Consider the following 21,057-nt stretch of genomic DNA (forward strand, 5'->3'; position numbering starts at 1 on the left):
TCGAAGGGTCGAATCGCCTACTCCTACACCTATTTTGCCATGTTTCTATGAACACCGATTTTCCAGCACCAGAGCCTTTCTGCATTATCTGTTTTTCTGGACCATCAGAGTTCACGAGATAATGAAATGACTATACATCCCTGGCCCACTAATGACACTGCTCCCATGACTTGGAGGCACCATGGAGTCTCAGAAATGTAAATAAATATAAATATAAAATATAAGCAGAATGTGAATGGAATGACCCATCCCTGGCTCTCACCATCTCCATGGCCGTTTAGAGCCCCGGCTTCTGACTCCACTGCTGACTCGTAAAATGCACCAATGAGCCCTTCTTCACCCACCCAAAGGACACAAAGCGCTGGAGTGATTTAGCGGGTCAGGATCTCTGGACAACACGGATAGGTGACATTGGGACCCTTCCTCGGACTGATTCAGTTGGTTGTGGAGTATATGAATATGCAAGGGCAGATTGAGATTAAGAAAAATGAGGTTTTGGGGCACTTGAAGAGCATTAAGGTGAATATATCCCCAGGACTGATGGGATTTATCACAGGTTATTGAGAGAGGCAAGGGATGAGATTTAGGGACCCTTAATAAAGATTTGAAGGGCCTGTCCCTCTTGGGCGACCTAATCCGTGAGTTCTGGCGAGTTTGCCCTCGACTCGTACTCACAGCATGGTCGACACAAGGTCGTTGGAGGTCTTCGTTACTCTTCTTCATGCTCGAGAGTAGTCAAAGGAGGTCTTCAACATGTCATTTTTTTTTCTCTTTCAAACTCTTCTAAACTAGCCAATTAGGTCGCCCAAGTGGGGCAGCCCCTTTAGCATCTTGTTTTCTGAAGTTCATTTAGACAATACCAGCCTACCTTCATCAATCTTAATTACCTCCCCAATCCAATTAGTGAGGCAGATAAAGCTGTGCGGACTCTGCATGCAGTCTTTCTAAATGTACATAGATTCTAACCGCTTCATAGCTTCCTGTATATGGACACAAACCTCACTGTGTCCATAAATCATGAAAGAACATTAACTGTCTCCATCTTCTGGCACCTCTCCTGTGGCTAATAATGGTGCAAAAATCTTTGTCAGAGCTCCAGCTGCATTCTTGCTTGCTTCCAATAGCATCCTGGAATATATTTAATCCAGCCCCGTGGATTCATCAACCCTATGTTTTTTATTTATTTGATCAAAAGATACAGCATGGAGACAGGAGCTTTGCCACACCAAGTCCACGCCGATCCTCATTCGCCCATTCACACTAATCTTTAGGAGATCCAATCATTCCGTGGGTACCCTTTACTCCTGATAAACTTGGAGAATGTCATAAATCTTACTTGCCAAGGATACTTCATGGCCCCTTGTGGTCCTCCTTTCTCTTTCTTAAATTCTCTCCTCTGTACAAGCCTTCACTATCCTTTGTCATCAGGGCTTGCTAATCTTGCCATCTTTTCCTTTCTGGAACATGCTAGCTCTGAATTCTCTTTTAAAAGACTTGGCGCCTGCTCATAATCTACTCTCATGATGTCCTTTATGCTATTGAAATCTGCTTTTCCTCAAATTAACAACCCAAGTCGTGAGATCATAACCCTAGAGGCCGGCCAGCTCCCTACACCCACTTTTCAGGATTCTGATCCTCTTTCTACCTATGTTGTTCTACCTATGAAATATAGCGCTTCTCCCCACCCCCCCCTCTTTCACTCAGAATATTCTGCAACCGGTCCTGGCAATAACAAGGGATGAATGAATGCACAGGTGGGGAAGGCAAACTCTAGGTGAGCTGTAATAGTGGGGGATTCGAATACGAGGGGAACTGTTCCTTCTGTGGCTGAAAGTGAGACTCCAGAATAAGTTCCTAACGCTACCATGATACTTATTTTTCTCTTTGTATCTCTCGCATGCTGGCATTCCCAAAGGTGCTGCAGTCTCCAAGTGTAGGCTTTGTTGATATAAACTCATAGCTGTCATGTTATTATACAATTAAGCTTGAACTATATGGAATTGGAATATTAATTGTTTTACATCATTCTTCCCTGGTCCAAATATTAGTTTGGCTTTTATCAACCTGAAACTCAAAGTCAACATTTAGGTTTCACTATGACCCGATCTGTCATGTGGCTCATTTGTTTTGATGTAGGGCATGAATGAAGCAGATGAAGACAAACTACTCGCTCTGAAGGATTTCATGCTGAAGTCAAACAAGGCCAAAGCCAATGTGGTGGACCAAAGCCACATGAATGACAGCGCTCAAAGTGGCGTGATTGATCTGGCTGCATTAGGAATCCCTCGAAGGCACATTGATCTTGTGAAGACAAAGCAAGAAAATGATGATAAACGAGGTAGTCCTCTTTATCTTTCCGTTTTTCCGTTTTTCGCTGCCTTGATTATAATTGTCAAGTAGTATATACATAGTGAGAGCTTTGCCACAGCTGTTTAGTCATTCGCCCAGTCGAAACATAGAGAACAGGATTATGTAGATACCTTTAAAATTTTGTACTGGCAGAACTAAAGATGCAGATCTAATCCCCTTGTGGTCCTCCTTGGACATTATACTTTTTTTGGGGGGTCATCAGGGCTTGCTAATCTTGCCATCTTTTCCTTTCTGGAACATGCTAGCTCTGAATTCTCTTTTAAAAGACTTGGCGGTCTGCTCATAATCTACTCTCATTAAATGTCCTTTATGCTATTGAAATCTGCTTTTCCTCAAATATAATGGCCATTTTCTTCGTGAGAAAATAAATTTTAAAATTGGTGCTCCAGCTCCCTACAAACCCACTTTGAGACTGCACTCTTTCCAAGGATGTTGTTCTAATGACATAGGACAAATGTGGAAAGCAGGAAATTGTTGGCTAAAACAATGCTGCACAGGTTTTACGAGCTCTAGGTTGTTTTGTGGATTCGAATAATTATTAATCCTTTGTGGCTGAAATTGACTATAAGTTCCTAAGAACCATAGAAATTATTTTTCTCTTTTGTACCTCTCGCATGCGGGCATTCCCAAAGGTGCTGCAGTCTCCAGTGTAGGGTTTGTTGATATAAACTCATAGCTGTCATGTTATTATACAATTAAGCTTGAACTATATGGAATTGGAATATTAATTGTTTTACCATTCGTACCTGTCCAAATTCTTTCCTTTTATCCCCTGAAACCCAAAGTCACCATTTAGGTTTCACTATGACCCGATCTCATGTGGCTCCTCTTATGTAGGGCATGAATGAAGAGATGAAGACTCAACTACTCGCTCTGAAGGCATGCTGAGTCAAAGAAGGCCAACCACAATGTGTGTGGAAAAAAGCCACATGAATTCTCATCTCGATTTTGGCGGATTGATCCCCTTATCCTTAAGCTGTGACCCCTTGTCCTGGACTTCCCCAACATCGGGAACAATCTTCCTGCATCTAGCCTGTCCAACCCCTTAAGAATTTTGTAAGTTTCTATAAGATCCCCTCTCAGTCTCCTAAATTCTAGAGAGTATAAACCAAATCTATCCAGTCTTTCTTCATAAGACAGTCCTGCCATCCCAGGAATCAGTCTGGTGAACCGTCTCTGCACTCCCTCTATGGCAATAATGTCCTGCCTCAGATTTGGAGACCAAAACTGTACGCAATACTCCAGGTGTGGTCTCACCAAGACCCTGTACAACTGCAGTAGAACCTCCCTGCTCCTATACTCAAATCCTTTTGCAATGAAAGCTAACATACCATTCGCTTTCTTTACTGACTGCTGCACCTGCATGCCTACCTTCAGCAGAATTAGGCTATTATGCACATCAGATCTACCCTGCCATTCAATCATGGCTGATCTATCTTTCCCTCTTAACCCCTTTCACCTGCCTTTCCCCCATAACTCCTGACACCCGTACTAATCACAAATCTATCTATCTCTGCTTTAAAAATATCCATTGACTTGACTGCCACAACCTTCTGTGACAATGAATTCCACAGATCCTCTGACTAAAGAAATTCCACAGATCCTCTGACTGAAGAAATTCCTCCATCTCCTTCCTAAAAGAACGTTATTTAATTCTGAGGCTATGACCTCTGGCCCTAGACTCTCCCACTAGTGGAAACATCCTTTCCACATCCACTCTATCTCGGCCTTTCACAAGACCATGCTGAGTTCGGCCAATTTTATTATGAACTTCTAAGTGCGCCGTAAACCTCATCCTTTATAATGGACTCCAAAATCTTACCAACCACTGAAATTAGACTAACTGGCCTATAGTTTCCACTCTTCTGCTTTGCTCCCTTCTTGTACTGTGAGGTAATGTTTCCAATTTTCCAATAATCTGGTTCTAGTGATTCTTCTGATTCTTGAAAGATCACCACTAATGCCTCCACAATCTCTAAAGCCACCTCTTTCAAAACCCTGGGTGGGGTGCAGTCCTTCTGATCCAGGTGACTTATCCACCTTCAGACATTTCAATTTCCCACCTTGTTGATGAGAACAATTACGTAGCAGTGGAAATGTAATAATTGTTGCAAAATCCACAGATTGAAGAAATACATTGTTTGTTATTGCTGTCATTCCCTTAATGCTCATTCTTTGCATTTTGTACATGACTTTACATGGAATAAAATATTCTAACTTGCACTTTCTGGTTCAGACTCTGCATGTCTGAAAGGTTCCTGAGCTCTCTGTAAAGGTACATTGCTAATTGCCATCATTTGTTCTGAAAAGCCTGAAAGAAAATTTGGGGGAATAATAGGCATAATAAATGGAGTATTTCTTTTGATTGCAATATCTCAACATAAGCAAAGACTTGGATCTCTAAAGGTGTCCATAAAAATGTTGTAAAGTCATTTTTTCGGATGCAGTTTCAGCAGAGAATCCTCATATTGAGTGGATATATCAAAAATAACTTTCTCAATTAAAATGCTTTAACCTTGATAGAAAGGTTAAATCAAAATATGAGCAAATTTTGAAGACACCAGAAGCTGCAGATGCTGTAATCTAGAGCAAAAGTCAAACTGCTGGAGGGACTCGACTGGTCAGGCAGCATCAGTATGAGGTAAATGGACACACAACATTTTTGGTTGGAACCCTTTTTTGCGACTGTAGTAGAGGGGAGATAGCTGATAGAGAGAGGTAAGGGGGAATGGGTCGGGGCAAGAACTGACAAGTGCTAGGTGGATCAAGGTAAGGAGTTATCCTTGATTAACAGATAGGTCAGGTGGGGGAGGGAAGATGTGAGGCAGACTATCCACAGACATCTACTGCAAATCCACTGATTTCCATAGCCACGTATACTATATCTTCTCCCATCCCTTTCTCTGTGTCCGATGCATCTGCTTTAAGGTGAGGCTTTCCACTTGGATATCTCATGTGCCCTGTTTCTTGAGGAAATATAGTTGCTCCATTCAACCCCCCCCACACCACCACTGTTGCGGATAGAACCACCGTCTGTGTTTCCTCACCAAAGCATTGTCTGCCCACGTCCCATTGAGCTCCTCCAGCAGTTTATTTTTGGCTACCAGCAACTTGTTTTCTGGAACAATGTTTGAAGTTCAAAAAGTTCTCAGTAATTTAATAGATTTTAGATGACTACAGGGTTTGCTGAACTCGATGTTTTGGTATTTTACAGCACGAAGACATGTTAAACAAGACTCTAGTTTAAATGAAGAATGGAAGAGCATGTTTGGCTCTCTTGAGCATTCAAATATTGTTCAGCTGAAGGTCCTTGCAGCCCCTGGAGACCAGGAAAATGCCACTGGGAAAAACCTTAGATCGGAGTCTTCACCTGGAATGATGACCGTAACCAACTCGGCTTTGCAACAGGTTAATAAAAAAATAATTGCGATAAAGAGCGGTCCGTTTGGCAGAATTTTAAAACATTAAGAGATTTGAAAGCAATCTCATAAATACAATAATTGGAGAGTTGGTCAATGTGACTGGAGAGATGATAGAGGGAATGTTTTCAATTTCCCAAGCACTTGGCTTGGTTTTGTGGTATCTGTAAATGGTCTGGAGTTGGTCCACTAGGACCACCCATTTTCATAATTCAATTTAGTTTAGATGTACAGCATGGTAATAGCCCTTCGGCTCACTGGTTCTCAATCACTCGTTCACACTAGTTCTATGTTATTCCACGTCCGACACACTGCGGGCTAACAGAGGCCACTTAACCTTCAAACCCACGCTTTGGCATGTGGTAGGAAACCAGAGCAAACCTACTTGTCAGAAGGAGAACTTGCAAGCTCCACAAACACAGCACCTGAAGTCAGGATTGAGCCCGGGTTTCTGGCACTGAGGCAGCTGCTCCTCTACCAACTGCACCACTGTGAGAAAATAGGGCACAATTTCCCAATACAGAAATGATACAAAACCTGTAAGGATCATGAACTGTGAAGAAGTTAGCAATAGGAACACAGAAAAATAGGTGCAGGAGTAGACCATTTGGCCCTTCGAGCCAGCACCGCCATTCAATGTGATCATGGCTGATCATCCAAAATCAATATCCCGTTTTTTTTTTTTTTCTCCCCATATCCCTTGATTCCTTTAGCCCTAAGATCTGAATCTAACTCTCTCTTGAAAACATCCAGTGAATTGGCCTCCACTGTCATCTGTGGCAGATAATTCCACAGATTCACAACTCTCTGGGTGAAATCTCAGTCCTCAATGGCCTACCCCTTGTTCTTAAACTGTGACACCTGGTCCTGGAATCCCCCAACATCGGGAACATTTTTCCTGCATCTAGTCTGTCCAATCCTTTAAGAATTGTATACGTTTCTGTAAGATCCCCTCTCATCCTATTCCAGTGAATACAAGCCCAGTCGACCCATTCTTTCATCGTGCATCTGTCCCGCATTCTTGCACTGCACTCCCTCAATAGCAATAATGTCTGTCCTCAAATTAGGAAATGAAAATTGCACACAATACTCCAGGTGTGGTCTCATCGGGGCCCTGAACAACTGCAGTATGACCTACTTGCTCCTATACTAGGGTTCAAGAGATTTAAACAGGTGGTGAAAAGAAATATGGCAGGTGTCATTTTAACTTTCAGGACATGGATGCTGCTAGCAAAATTAGTATTTATTGCTAATCACTAATCACCAAAACATGCAATATTTTTCTGTGGGAAGAATATCACTGCTCTTTTGCTTCCAACAGGAAAAGATGAAATGTTGCATATCCATTCAATGAATGCCACTCTGTTTTGTTGTTGAACACTGTACAGTATGATCCATTGTATGTGCTGGAATTATTTTTTTCAGAATGGTAGAAGTAAAATTTAGATATATCAAATATTAGGGGTGTCAATAGGGAAGATATATTTCCTAATATAGAGAGATCAATAATTAGGAGACATAGATTTGAAACAAGTTGAGAACTTTTTCTCCCATCTCCCTACTGGTTCTGTCTGCAATGCACTGCCTGAAAGGGTGCTGTAAACAGAAAACTTCACCTTTAAAGTTTAAACATTGGGATTAGGCTTGATATCCCTTATTGGCTAGCTTAAACACTATGAACCATAAATGTCATGGTCAGCTGTTTCTTCCAGGAATGTTATTGCAATGGGACTGATCGTATTTATACCAAATGACCTAGCTCATTGCCCATGGTTCCTGTAAACTATGCTGCCAATTGATTTACATTTCCCAAGGTCTCCTATAAATGAAGCATACCAAGCCTTGAATAGCGATTTAAAATTGGGCAATTGTAGCCTGAAGGTCCCACCCTGGAACACAGTAAAGCTTCCAGTCATATTTCTGATGTCAATTTGAACCATGTTTGACCATTAGAAATAGAGTCACGCAGCTGGGAACAGACTCTCTGTTCCAACTTGTCCACGCCTTGCAAGTTCTATAGCTGAGCTACACAAAAAAGCTGGAGAAACTCAGCGGGTGCAGCAGCATCTATGGAGCGAAGGAAATAAGCAACGTTTCGGGCCGAATCCCTTCTTCAGACTAGCTGAGCTAGTTTGCCTGGGTTTGGCCCATACCCCTCTAAATCATTACTATCTAAATGCCTTTAAAACAATTACAATACATTTAAATAATTAAATAGAATTAAGTAGCCTGAATCCTAGAAATTGATTGAAAACATTAAAATAAGGAATCCGAGTGAATCATTGAAATCTATTTTTCCTGGGCAACAACTACATTCAGATTAATGGGCTAATGCTACTTTCACCAGCAATTTTCTGCATAAAGATAAGGAACAAAGTGCTTTCTCACCACAACATTCCCTGTATTATTCCCTAGTAGTAGTCTAGGAGGTCAAATGCGATGGCTTATTTTTAACTTTGGCATTTGATTGTGCAGGTTCAGAAGTTGAAGGGAAGCTGACCAGCAAGGGAGCAGATAGTTGTGAGAGGGGGGAGGGAGGAGGAAATGTTACTGAATTTGTGCCTTGAGCTGTTCAGAATGATTCTGAATTATTATTTTGAATAGCTTGAGGCACATATTGCTGGGAAAGATGTGCACAGAAGATTGAGGGGGGATCTTATAGAAACTTACAAAACTCTTAAGCGGTTGGACAGGCTAGATGCAGGAAGATTGTTCCCGATGTTGGGGAAGTCCAGAACAAGGGGTCACAGTTTAAGGATAAGGGGGAAATATTTTAGGGCCGAGAGGAGAAACCTTTTTCACACAGAGAGTGGTGAATCTGTGGAATTCTCTGCCACAGAAGGTATTTGAGGCCAGTTCATTGGCTATATTTAAGAGGGAGTTAGATGTGGCCCTTGTGGCTAAAGGTATCAGGGGGTATGGAGAGAAGGCAAGTATGGGATACTGAGTTGGATGATCAGCCATGATCATATTGAATGGCGGTGCAGGTTCGAAGGGCCGAATGGCCTACTCCTGCACCTATTTTCTATGTTTCTATCATCATATGGAATCGGGTATGGATGGATAATTGAAATACAAGCTTAATTTGAGAAAGAGAACAATGTAGAAAACAACAAGATTGTAGTTGATAACATTTAGTGGGACTGTCAGTTTCAATGGCAGGATGAATCCATTTGGGACAAATTTCTAACCTATTAACCCACAGCCTACAAGTTCTTTGTAGCTGTCCTTTATAAACTAATAGCTGCTTTTAATGTTTATATTACTCTGATTTAAAATTGGAAAATCTAGTATCCTTTCATTCTTCTTAATATTATTAAAGGTAGCTGAAGGAACTGTGGTCCCAACAAGGAAACCAGCTGCCTCCTTGCCAGTTCTGCAGAGTGGAGCTGTGCCATTGTTGCCCTCCACGTACCAGAGACGTATTACTACGTGTGTCACTGAGCTCCAACACCTGGTCCAGCAGAAGCGAGAGCAGTGCAATGCTGAGCGAATGGCCAAACAACTAATGGAAAGTGCTGAATGGGAGAGCAAATCGCCACCACCAGGTACACAAAGATAACACACTGAAATTAAAAAAAAAAAAACAGAAATTGCAGGAAACACTCTATGGACCAGGTAGAATTTGTGGAAAGCAATGCAGAGTTAATGTTCCAGGTTGACAACTATATGTCAGAACCAGAGAAGAAAGAAAACAAATATGAAGGGAGGGCAGCATGATTGTATAGGAGAGGGACTATCTCTGATAGAATGCGGTCAGGGTTGCTTTTTGAAGTTATTTGATTCGCAGCATCTCAATGTTATTTCTACGAACTGATTGATGACATAATTGAGCAATGATTTAACGTGATGTTGGATTCATTAAAATGTGTACCTTTTTATAGATGTATAGACATTTGCTCAAAAAATATGCACCAGTTTGGGTGTAGTTACCGAATTAAGACCTTTTGTCCTGAGGTGTGAATTGCCCACTGGTTCAATTCAAACATACCTTCTGATTTTGAAACAGAAACTTGGTGAAACAACTTGAAACAATGAAGTCAATGTGTATTGTACAAGTAATGTAATAACATACTTTTCAGTCTTTAAACTGCATTTGCTTCAAATATTTTTCAGTTTTTCTTTAAAAAATAATGGTTTCTTCAGTTTCCAGCTGTTTTCTGGCATGTTCATGGACATATGTTCATGTTAGTTGAGTATTTGCAATTATTTTGTGACGAGTGTATACTGATTTTTTAAATTTTGCTTTTCAACGTAAAATTTGTTTTCATATACTGTATAACTTTTATTAATCATGTATCAGAGGTTATATTAAATGGCATTATTCACATATAATGTTCATAGTGCTGTGCCAGTGTAAGGATAAATGCACTGTAGGATTGTAACTCATTGCAACTAAAATGAGTGATTTCTACTATCTGTCTAGGCTGGCATCCCAAAGGGCTTTTGGTTGCACACCTTCATGAACATAAATCGGCAGTGAATAGAATCCGAGTGTCTGATGAACATTCAATTTTTGCCACTTGCTCAAATGATGGGACTGTGAAGATTTGGGATAGTCAGAAGATGGAAGGAAAGACAACAACAACAAGGTATTGTTGAAATTTTTCAGGGCAGGGCTTTTGATCGTACAGGATTGTTTTCGGGTCTGAACAGGCCAATGTTGGCCTGAAATGTTGACCACACCACCTTGTGCATAATGCTCTCACAAGGTGTCAACTATGCAAGTGCATTTAGAGCAAGCCGTGTATTGCATTTGAGACAGCAGACGTTATGTAAAGCCCGCCAGGCGCTGTAGCCAGTTCAATGTGCTGTTGAAATAAATAAATGATGGGTCTTTGTCCCAAACATTATGGAAGGCACTGTATATTTACATTTATAATTTGCAATACCTCACACTTGCCAGAGTTAAAATTCCACATCCTGTTCCTTTATTTGCCTTCCCAACTGATCTGGTTCATGTTATGAACTTGGATATCTTTCCTTACTGTCCATTACATCACAAATTTTGGCGTATGCAAATTAATTACATTGTCATTTAAGTCATTAATATTGATATCAAACAACAGAGGATCTCTGCAGCACTCCACAGGTCACAGATCTCCAATCAGTAAAACAACCTTCTACAACTGCCCATTGATTGCTTCTTCCAAGCCAATTTTGAATCCATTTGGCTGGCTCACCATGGGTTTCATGTGCCCAATCTTTCCAGGCTAGTGTGCCATACGGGGGACTCTGTCAAAGGTATGCCAAAGTTAATAGACAAACTCCACTATCCTGCTGTTGTGAATCCTCTTGATGACATGACTTCTTCAAAACAAGTTCTATCAGATTTGTGAGAGACTATTTCCCAACCACAAAGCCATGCAGACCGTCTCTAATCAAGTATACAATAATGCATTCCAAAATCATTTGTGTTTTCCATGCTTTGAAGTCAAATATCTTAAATTACTGGCCTCATTCCTTCTTTAATCATAATGAGCAAACCATCTCTGGAGAGCACTTGCAAATGGTTGGCCTTTGTGCAACCATCTGCCTATAAAAAAATTACCCCTCACCTGTATCTACCTATCACTTGTTAGGCATTGTCCTGCTGCTATTCTTCCATTTTTCTCCCCACCACAATCCGTCTGAAGAAGGATCCACTTGTGTCACCTATCCATGTTCTCCTGAGATGTTGCCTGACCTGCTGCTTTACCCCAGCACCTTGTCTTTTTACATAAACCAGCTTATGTAGATTTGCAGTTGATCCTATCAATCACTCCACTGCAGTTCAGAACAGCTTTTTGGAGAAGTTTGTTGCATTTTCCATTTATGGTTTGTGTGAGGAGTGCTTTTTTCAGACATGAAGCTCAGCATGAAAGTTTCTGTATCATGAAGCAAATTAGCAGTCATTGATAGAGTTGCTGCTTTAAATAAAAAACATTACGCCAAACATTTGATGCGATTAATTTTCCTTTTCTGAATTTGTCTTTATTTTGCAGATCAATTTTGACTTATTCTCGAATAGGAGGAAAAATCAAAACTTTGGCATTCTGTCAGGGCTCCCATTATTTGGCAGTAGCTTCTGATAATGGTACGGTCCAACTCCTGGGAATTGAAGCGAGCAAACCTCCAAAATCTCCAAAAATACATCCCCTCCAGAGCAGGTAATTTCATTTGAATATGAACTGATTTTTATCATGTTAATTTTCTCTAGGTCAGTTTTGTTTTAGATTTTGAACACTTGAATGTTTTTTTAAATAATCTGATTTTAAATTAAAATTACTGGTCCACCACCAATTTTCTGGCAACTGGTAGTCCAACTTCCCTTTTAATCCGGACAAAATCCATCCCCTCCCTCTGCTGAAGTCCACCCTGAAAATGTGGTATCTAGGCCGGGTGAGCTGTCGATCTTTACCTCATCGGGACTTCTATGTCTATCGGCAGATCCACTTCCATAACCGACTTCCGCGGCCAACATTGCGGGCCGGTATCTCGCCCCCTCCCAAGGCCATGACCTCTATTGATCTGGCAAAATGGATAATCAAGAAAGACTCTGGAAGCACGGCTGCCGAAAAATAGGTGGTGGACCCGTATTTGAAATCATTTTTGAGTTGGTTTTGAGTATCTTTTATCAACTGTAGCAGCAAGATCTGCAGTATATTTGGACCCGCAGGATTGCAAGTACTAATGTTGGTTACAGGGATAGCATGAGGGTGGGCTGGCTCCAACTCAATCTGGTTTATATGCTTCATTGCAAGCAATCTAAGTGAATTCCTATTGACTTCCATAAACCATAATTATGAATTATCCAGCTCGGCACAATAAAAAACATGTTATGCATCTGGATCTTGTAAATTTCTGTGATAATTGTGTAATGTAGCATTCAACTAGTTTGTAATGATGGCTGACAGTTACCCAAGTCTCCTTGAGGTGATGCCTGATGCCATAAGAAGTCAAAGTTGGAAATCTATGCCACGAAGACTAGAAAATCTTTGTGGACAACTTTCTTTGTGGTTGGCATCAACATTGAATGTAAAATCCCCACCGGTTGCTTTGCACTTGTCCATTTTTAATAAATCTTATAGCAATAGTCTTGCAGCGTGAAAACAAGCACTTTGGCCCAACTTGCCATGCCAACTTGTCATGTACACTAGTTCCACCTGGTTGCATTTGGCGCATATCCCTCTAAACCTATCCATGTACCTGTTTAAATGTTTCTTAAACATTGCAATAGTGCGATTATGATCAATGATGAAGTGTAATTGGAAGATTAGAAGTTCCTTGTGCTAGTTAACAATGTTGCATATTTTTGTTAATAGTACTGCAGTTAACTGTGCAGCCTGACTTCCTTGTTGCAAATATTTGAAGTAAAATAAATATCTGAAAAATAATTCGCAACATGTTCACCACTAACTTCCATCCGGCACTCATACACCTGGACCATTTCCGACATTTCCCTACCATTTCTTGACCTCACTACCTCCGTCGCAGGTGACCGACCGACATCCACTATAAACCCACTGATTCCCATGGCTATCTGGACTAGACTTCTTCCCACCCTGCTTCCTGTAAGGACTCCATCCCCTACTGCTAATTCCTCCATCTACGCCGCATCTGCACCCAGGATGAGGTGTTCCACACCAGGACATCGGAGTTGTCCTCATTCTTCAGGGAACGGGGGTTCCCCTCTTCTACCATAGATGAGACTCTCACCAGGGTCTCTTCTATACTCCGTGACTCCGCTCTCACTCCCCATCCCCCCCCCCACTTGTAAAAAGGGCCGAGTCCCCCTTGTCCTCACCTTCCACCCTACCAGCCGTCACATACAAGAAATAATCCTCTGACATTTTCGCCACCTCCAACGTGATCTCACCACTCGCCACATCTTCCCATTCACCTCCCCTGTCTGTTTTCCGCAAAGACCGCTCCCTCTGTAACTCCCTGGTCAATTCGTCCCTTCCCACCCGAACCACCACCTATCTGGCCACTTTCCCTTGGAACCGCAAGAAATGCTACACTTGTCACTTTACCTCCCCCTTGACTCCATTCAAGGACACAAGCAGGTGCAGCAGAGGTTCACCTGCTCCTCCTCCAACCTCATCTATTGCATCCGCTGCTCTAGATGTCAGCTGATCTACATCGGTGAGGCCAAGCGTAGGCTTGGCGATCGCTTTGCCGAACACCTCCGCTCGGTTCGCAATAACCAACCTGATCTCCCTGTGGCTCAGCACTTCAACTCCCCCTCCCATTCCGAATGCGACCTCTTTGTCCTGGGCCTCCTCCATAGCCAGAGTGAGGACCACCGTAAATTGGAGGAGCAGCACCTCATATTTCGCTTGGGCAGTTTGATTTGATTTAATTTATTATCATTGTCTTCAATGAAGAGACAACAAAATTATTTTTCCTATGCAGTCATACAAAAAAATAAAATAAAAAAAACACAAAACACAGAACGCAGTAGTCCACAACACAAACATCCCCACAGCAGCACCAAAGTTCCCCACTGTGAGGGAAGGAACCAAAGTCCAGTCAACCTCCTTGCGGATGGACTCGACCTCCTTCCCGAGCATCCCGTAGTCGCCGCTACGGGCGGCCCGATGTTCAGGCCCTCTCGCCGGAAACCTCTCGTCGGCCACCTTCCACCGGAGTCCGCGGCTCCCGATGTTCGCGCTGGCGACCCCCGCCAAAGGGTTCCGCGATGTTAAAGTCAGCGCCGCCCTCGTTGGGAGCTCCGCATCCACCGCTCCGCAATGTTGGAACAACGGCCCAGCACTCCGGAGCTCCAAGCGGTGATCCCAGGAAGGCCTCGCCCGCTCCGCGATGTACCCAGTGCTGCGCCGCCGCTGGTGAAGCTCTGGTCCGGTCCCGGCAGGAAAGGCCATGCCAATCCAGCTGGTAGGCGGCGGGGGGGGGGGGGGGGGGGGGGGGCGAGGAAGCGACTCGGATAATAGCCGCATCCTCGCCCCAGAGGTATGAACATTGACCTCTAATTTCGGGCAGTCCTTACTTTCTCCTCCCCTTCTCAGCTCTCCCTCAGCCCTCTGGCTCCATCTCTTCTTTTCTTCCTCCACCCCCCCACCCTCACATCAGTCTGAAGAAGGGTTTCGACCCGAATCGTTGCCTATTTCCTTCGCTCCATAGATGCTGCCTCGCCCGCTGAGTTTTTCCAGCATTTTTGTCTACCTTCGATTATCCAGCATCTGCAATTCCTTCTTAAACACGTTTTATCAAGTGCCTGGTTTCTAAATGTTAAAACATGTAAATGTTACATAGAAAATAGGTGCTGGAGTAGGCCATTTGGCCCTTTGAGCCAGCACCGCCATTCAATATGATCAGGGCCAATCATCCAAAATCAATACCCTGTTCCTGCTTTCTCCCCATATCCCTTGATTCTGTTCGCTCTAAGAGCTATAATCTAACTCTCTCTTGAAAACATCCAGTGGAATGGCCTCATTGACTTCTGTGGCAGAGAATTCCACAGATTCATAACTCTGGGTGAAAAGGTTTTTCCTCATCTCAGTCCTAAATGGCCTACCCATTGTCAGATGTTGTCGAAACTATATTTGTGCTCCTGGTCTTCGTTTTGGCACAGTTTAATTTACCTTGCATGGGCTACATAACATACTTCTTTGGTGTAAAGTGGTCTACAGCCTTTACTCATTTCATTGAAAAATAATCCTGGCCTATTCCCATTGTCAGATTTTCTCAAAGCATAAACTGATATTTTTCTAAATATGCTCAAACTAGAGGACTATATCCTTCATTTTGGCAGCAGGATTTAATCTACCTTGCTTGGGCTACATAACATACTAAACTTTGATCCGTGAAGTGGTCTACAGCCTTTACAGGAATATAATATTTCATTGAAAAATAGTATCCTAGCCATGATTCTTTTTTTTTTTCTCAAAGCATACAAGCCATCGTTGATATGTTTTCTAAATATCATCAAACTAGAGCAGACTATATCCTTGTGTTTATCCTCTAGCAGGATGGTTTCTACATATTGTTTAAGAAGGAACTGCAGATGCTGGAAAATCGAAGGTCCAGAAAAATGCTGGAGAAACTCAGCGGGTGCAGCAGCATCTATGGAGCGAAGGAAATAGGCAACGTTTCGGGCTGAAACGTTGCCTATTTCCTTCGCCCCATAGATGCTGCTGCACTCGCTGAGTTTCTCCAGCATTTTTCTGGACCTTTGGTTTCTCTATATGTTCTGAAAGTTATTAATTTCATCAGCACAAATCAAAAACTTTCTTGTTTTGTCTGCCATTAATGGAACAAATAGATAGATATTTTATTCCTAACTGCTAGATGTTTGATATAGAACACCATGAGTAATTGACCTTTGATGCGGCAGATGACCCTGTGTAGCAAAGCTAAGGTATTGGTGGTGCAAGATTTGGGCTATTATGTTTTGATGGTGACCTTTTATCTTTTTCTCCACAGAAAGGAAGACCATTGCATCTGTAATGTGTATGCTTAATTTTATTTTCAGTCATTCATTTGCTAAGTTTTTATACATATTTAATACGATATTAAAGCCCTGATTTTAGCATGATTAATCTCTTCGACTTGCATTTATGTCATTGTTATATGTGCATTTCGTTTTTGTTTCAAGACATGAGGAACTAATTTCCTCTGCACTAAAATAGGAAACAATGATGTATTATTTAACTTTAGAGATGAAAATGCATCCTTGAGATAAATATCCCTAAGGCAATTCACACAATATGCTCCTTTCTTTAAAGAAACCCTTAGTATCATTATAATTAGGTTTTAACATTAATCATGCACATTACCCAATGTTATGTACAAACTTTTTTTCCTGTTAAGAAGAAACTGCCAATTATTTGCTACTTTCTTTTATATGATTGATACAGATGAAGGCAATAGTATTTCCTGTTTTCTAAGGGAACTAGTGACCTTTGATTTTAAAACATCCTGGAACTGACACAATTGAATGAGAAAACCATGTTAATATATACTGATCCTACCCCCTTCAATGTGGTTATTTCCTAAAAGCTTTGTTAACAGTGCTGGAGCTAACAGTGTGGGATGGTTTCCTTGTCACTAACATGTATTCCTTTTTTCTAATTTCAAATTCTGTGAAGTTTGCATGTGGTATTAATAATTAGGTGTATTTAATTTAATATTAAAGACGCTTGCTTTCATATTTGCAAGCTAGATATTGAATGTGAGAATGTGGTTGGAATTTTGCATTTGATTATTCTTAAATACTAAAAATGGAAAACAGTTTGTTATCAGCATCTCGTCTCAAATCGGTTCCCATTTTTTGTTTTGAATCTGTTAATCTACTGGTACTAATGCAACTTTTACATTTTATAATTGCATTAATAAGAACAATAATAATTTTCTTAATGACATTAAATTTATAGCTATTCTTGATGAAAATATTAGGTCATATTTTACTTGACCAGATACATTTGTTTATAAAAGATAAAATTATTATCTTCCATCCATCGTAGTTATTGCCATGCTAATTTATTCCATTTATGGAATGCATGTAATTATAAACACATTCCACACATATATTTCTAATTCAAAATCAATTCTTGGTAAGTATTAGCAGGTTTTTATGTATCGCATTGACCACATGCAATTTGTGTTCATATTTAAATAAATACATCTCCCTTTTCTTTCCCCGAAGGATTTTGGACCAGAAAGAAGATGGGTGTGTGGTGGATATTCACCACTTTAATGCAGGTGCTCAGTCTGTTTTGGCATATGCAACTGTAAATGGTTCTTTAGTTGGCTGGGACCTGAGGTCATCAACAAATGCCTGGACATTAAAGCATGATTTGAGACTTGGACTCATAACCTCATTTGCTGTAGATATACATCAATGCTGGCTCTGTATAGGTATGTTTGATTTCCTATGGCTATTTATCTTGTGTCTGCTGCTTTTGCTACACATTTTTCAATAATCTTTAATTAAGAAAAATATCATTATCAGCAAAATTTGATTTTGGCATTAAGTAGTAAATCTTTACAGCAAAAATGAATGTGGCTTATTTGCCATTCAAACACAATCAGACCAGTTGTTTTTGCAGTAAGTATTTTTTTCTGGAAGCACTACATGGCATTTGCTGTATTTATATTTAGAGTTGGATTATTTTATTTTATAAAGGAACAAGTAGTGGAACTATGGCTTGTTGGGACATGAGATTTCAGCTGCCCATTTCAAGTCATTGTCACCCAGCCAGAGCTCGCATTCGACAGCTGCTAATGCATCCTCTCTGCCAGTCATGGGTCATCGCAGGTACGTACATTGCTTCACTTCAATTACATGGTGTAATATTTTTGGCTTCATTGCCCCTGCATTTGCCATCCTGTCTCCTCCAAACAATTTGTCGTTTAACACTTTAAAATTCAGCATTGCTGACCTTATCAGGGCTCTTGGTCCTCTCTGTCTATGTTATCTGCTGTTTGATACTAATTAATGCCATCTCTCTGTACAGAGCAAAATCTTCCATTTATGCAACATATCTAGTATATTGATGACATCCTAGTGCATACTCTCAGAGAGAGAGAGAGAGCGAGAGAGAGAACGTGAATTTTATTTTGTTTGACAAACATATTCGGGCAGATAAGAACAATTAGTGAAAGAAGACATTGTAATAGTGAAAAGATTTTTGGGAAGTCATAAGGAAGGAGGGAAATTCAAGAGTTTAGTAATTTGGCAGCAGAAGGTGAAACCATCAATGGGGATGTGAAGGAGTTTAGATATGCACAAGAATACGGAAAGAGCTTGGAGCATTAAGCATATGAATTAGTCTGTGATAAGATTGCCATGAATCTTGGAAACTGCAACGCTGCAGAGCCGGACAATGTTCCTCCACAATTTAAAACTAATTAATACTGTACTGAATTGGTCTCCATTTACAGGCATTTGGATGGACAAGGGCCGATTAGGGATAGTCAGCATGGTTTTTGTATGTGTGAGGTCGTGACACACAAATCAGAGTTTTTTGAAGACTTGACCAAAAAGGTCGATGAGGGCAGAGCTGTGGATGTTGTGTATATGGACTTCACCAAAGCATTCAACAAGGTTCTGCATGGTAGGCTGCTTCGGAAGGTTAGATCGCGTGGCATCCAAGGAAAGATAGCTGAATGGATAGAAAATTGGCTTCACGGAAGAAAGCAGAGGGTGATGGTGGAAGGTTGTTTCTCGGACTGGATGCCTGTCACTAGCGGTGTGTCTCAGGGTTCGGTGCTGGGCCCTTTACGGTTTGTCATCTATTTCAATGATTTGGATGAGAACATATAGGGCAAGTTTGGCGATGATACAAAAGTGGGTAGTTTTGCAGATAGTGAAGATGGTTATGAAACATTGCGGCAGGATCTGGATCGATTGACCAGGTGGGCTGAGGAATGGTCGATGGAATTTAATACAGAGAAATATGATGTGTTCCATTTTGAGAAGTCTATAGCATGGGCAGTGAATGGTAGGGCGCTGGGGGAGTGTTGTAGAGCACAGGGATCTAAGTGTGCAGATGTAGTTCCTTAAAGGTGGAGTCGCAGTTAGATAAGGTGGTTAAAAAGTCTTTTGGCACATTGGCCTTCATCAGTCGGAGTATTGAGTATTAAAAATTGGGAGGTCATGTTGCAGTTGCATAAGACGTTGGTGGGGCTGCATTTTGAGTATTGTGTTCAGTCCTGGGCACCATGTTATAGGAAAGATGTTGTCAAGCTGGAAAGGTTGCACAGAGGATTTACGGGGATGTTGCCAGGACTGGAGGGTCTGAGCTTTAGGGAGAGGTTGAGTAGGCAGGGATATATTCCTTGGAGTGTAGGTGGATGAGGGGTGATCTTATGGAGGTGTATAAAATAATGAGAGAAATAGCTCAGATGCACAGAGTCTCTTGCCCGGAGTATGTGAATTGAGGACAGGTTGAAGGGGAAAACATTTAATAGGAATTTGAGAGGTAACTTTTTCACACAAAGGAATGGAACAAGCTGCCAGAGGAGGTAGTTGAGGCTGGGTCCATTCCAATGTTTAAGAAACGGTTAGACAGGTACATGGATAGGATAGGTTTGGAGGGATATGGACCAAATGCGGGCAGGTGGGACTAGTGTGGCTGGGATACATTGGCTGGTGTGGGCCGAAGGGCCTGTTTCCATGCTATATCAGTCTATTTTCCAATGGAGCTGTAGCAGGAAATCTACAGTGTTCCTCCTCACTGTTTCGATTCAGATTTTCCAAAATGAATGTCAATGGAGTTTGAGTGAGATGTAAAAATGTGTATAGTACAATTGTTGAAGTCCATGGTGTTCCCTTTAATAGCCTCACCCCTCCATGTCCTCCACCACCATGGGTCCAACACTGCACCAGCAAGTTTCCAAAAGAACAAGTCAGATACCGGCAAACTTAGAGTTAAACATTGTGTAATGTTACTTTAGAGCTCTTTGTTTTTGATGAAGTGCTACTGTAGCTAGTACATGATCCAGCAATAACACTTCCATTGTTTTCTTACTTTGTAAATTGCAATGTCAGTTATATGATATTGAAGAAGGATCTCGACCCGAAACGTCACCCATTCCTTCTCCAGAGATGCTGCCTGAGATGCTGAGTTACTCCAGCTTTTTGTGTCTATCTATATGATATTTGATAGAAACATAGAAATTAGGTGCAGGAGTAGGCCATTCGGCCCTTCGAGCCTGCACCGCCATTCAATATGATCATGGCTGATCATCCAACTCAGTATCCCGTACCTGCCTTCTCTCCATACCCCCTGATCCCCTTAGCCACAAGGGCCACATCTAACTCCCTCTTAAATATAGCCAATGAACTGGCCTCAACTACCCTCTGTGGCAGAGAGTTCCAGAGATTCACCACTCTCTGTGTGAAAAAAAGTTCTTCTCATCTCGGTTTTTAAAGGATTTCCCCATTATCCTTAAGCTGTGACCCCTTGTCCTGGACTTCCCTAACATCGGGAACAATCTTCCTGCATCTAGCCTGTCCAACCCCTTAAGAATTTTGTAAGTTTCTATAAGATCCCCTCTCAATCTCCTAAATTCTAGAGAGTATAAACCAAGTCTATCCAGTCTTTCTTCATAAGACAGTCCTGAAATCCCAGGAATCAGTCTGGTGAACCGTCTCTGCACTCCCTCTATGGCAATAATGTCCTTCCTCAGATTTGGAGACCAAAACTGTACACAATACTCCAGGTGTGGTCTCACCAAGACCCTGTACAACTGCAGTAGAACCTCCCTGCTCCTATACTCAAATCCTTTTGCAATGAAAGCTAACATACCATTCGCTTGA

General features: G+C 41.5%; 1 protein-coding gene across 1 annotated transcript in view; it reads left to right on the top strand.

Annotated features, from left to right (window-relative positions):
* Positions 1 to 21,057, top strand: part of pik3r4 (phosphoinositide-3-kinase, regulatory subunit 4) — a 52,731-nt gene that overhangs the window by 21,032 nt on the left and 10,642 nt on the right. The window contains exons 9-15 of the mRNA XM_055650959.1: positions 2,137 to 2,338; positions 5,585 to 5,778; positions 9,112 to 9,337; positions 10,216 to 10,381; positions 11,774 to 11,938; positions 17,440 to 17,651; positions 17,920 to 18,051. Coding sequence (XP_055506934.1) covers positions 2,137 to 2,338; positions 5,585 to 5,778; positions 9,112 to 9,337; positions 10,216 to 10,381; positions 11,774 to 11,938; positions 17,440 to 17,651; positions 17,920 to 18,051 — 1,297 coding nt within the window. The remainder of the gene's footprint in view (positions 1 to 2,136; positions 2,339 to 5,584; positions 5,779 to 9,111; positions 9,338 to 10,215; positions 10,382 to 11,773; positions 11,939 to 17,439; positions 17,652 to 17,919; positions 18,052 to 21,057) is intronic.

The sequence above is a fragment of the Leucoraja erinacea genome, chromosome 2 (assembly GCF_028641065.1).
Source record: "Leucoraja erinacea ecotype New England chromosome 2, Leri_hhj_1, whole genome shotgun sequence".
Classification (NCBI taxonomy): Eukaryota; Metazoa; Chordata; class Chondrichthyes; order Rajiformes; family Rajidae; genus Leucoraja; species Leucoraja erinaceus.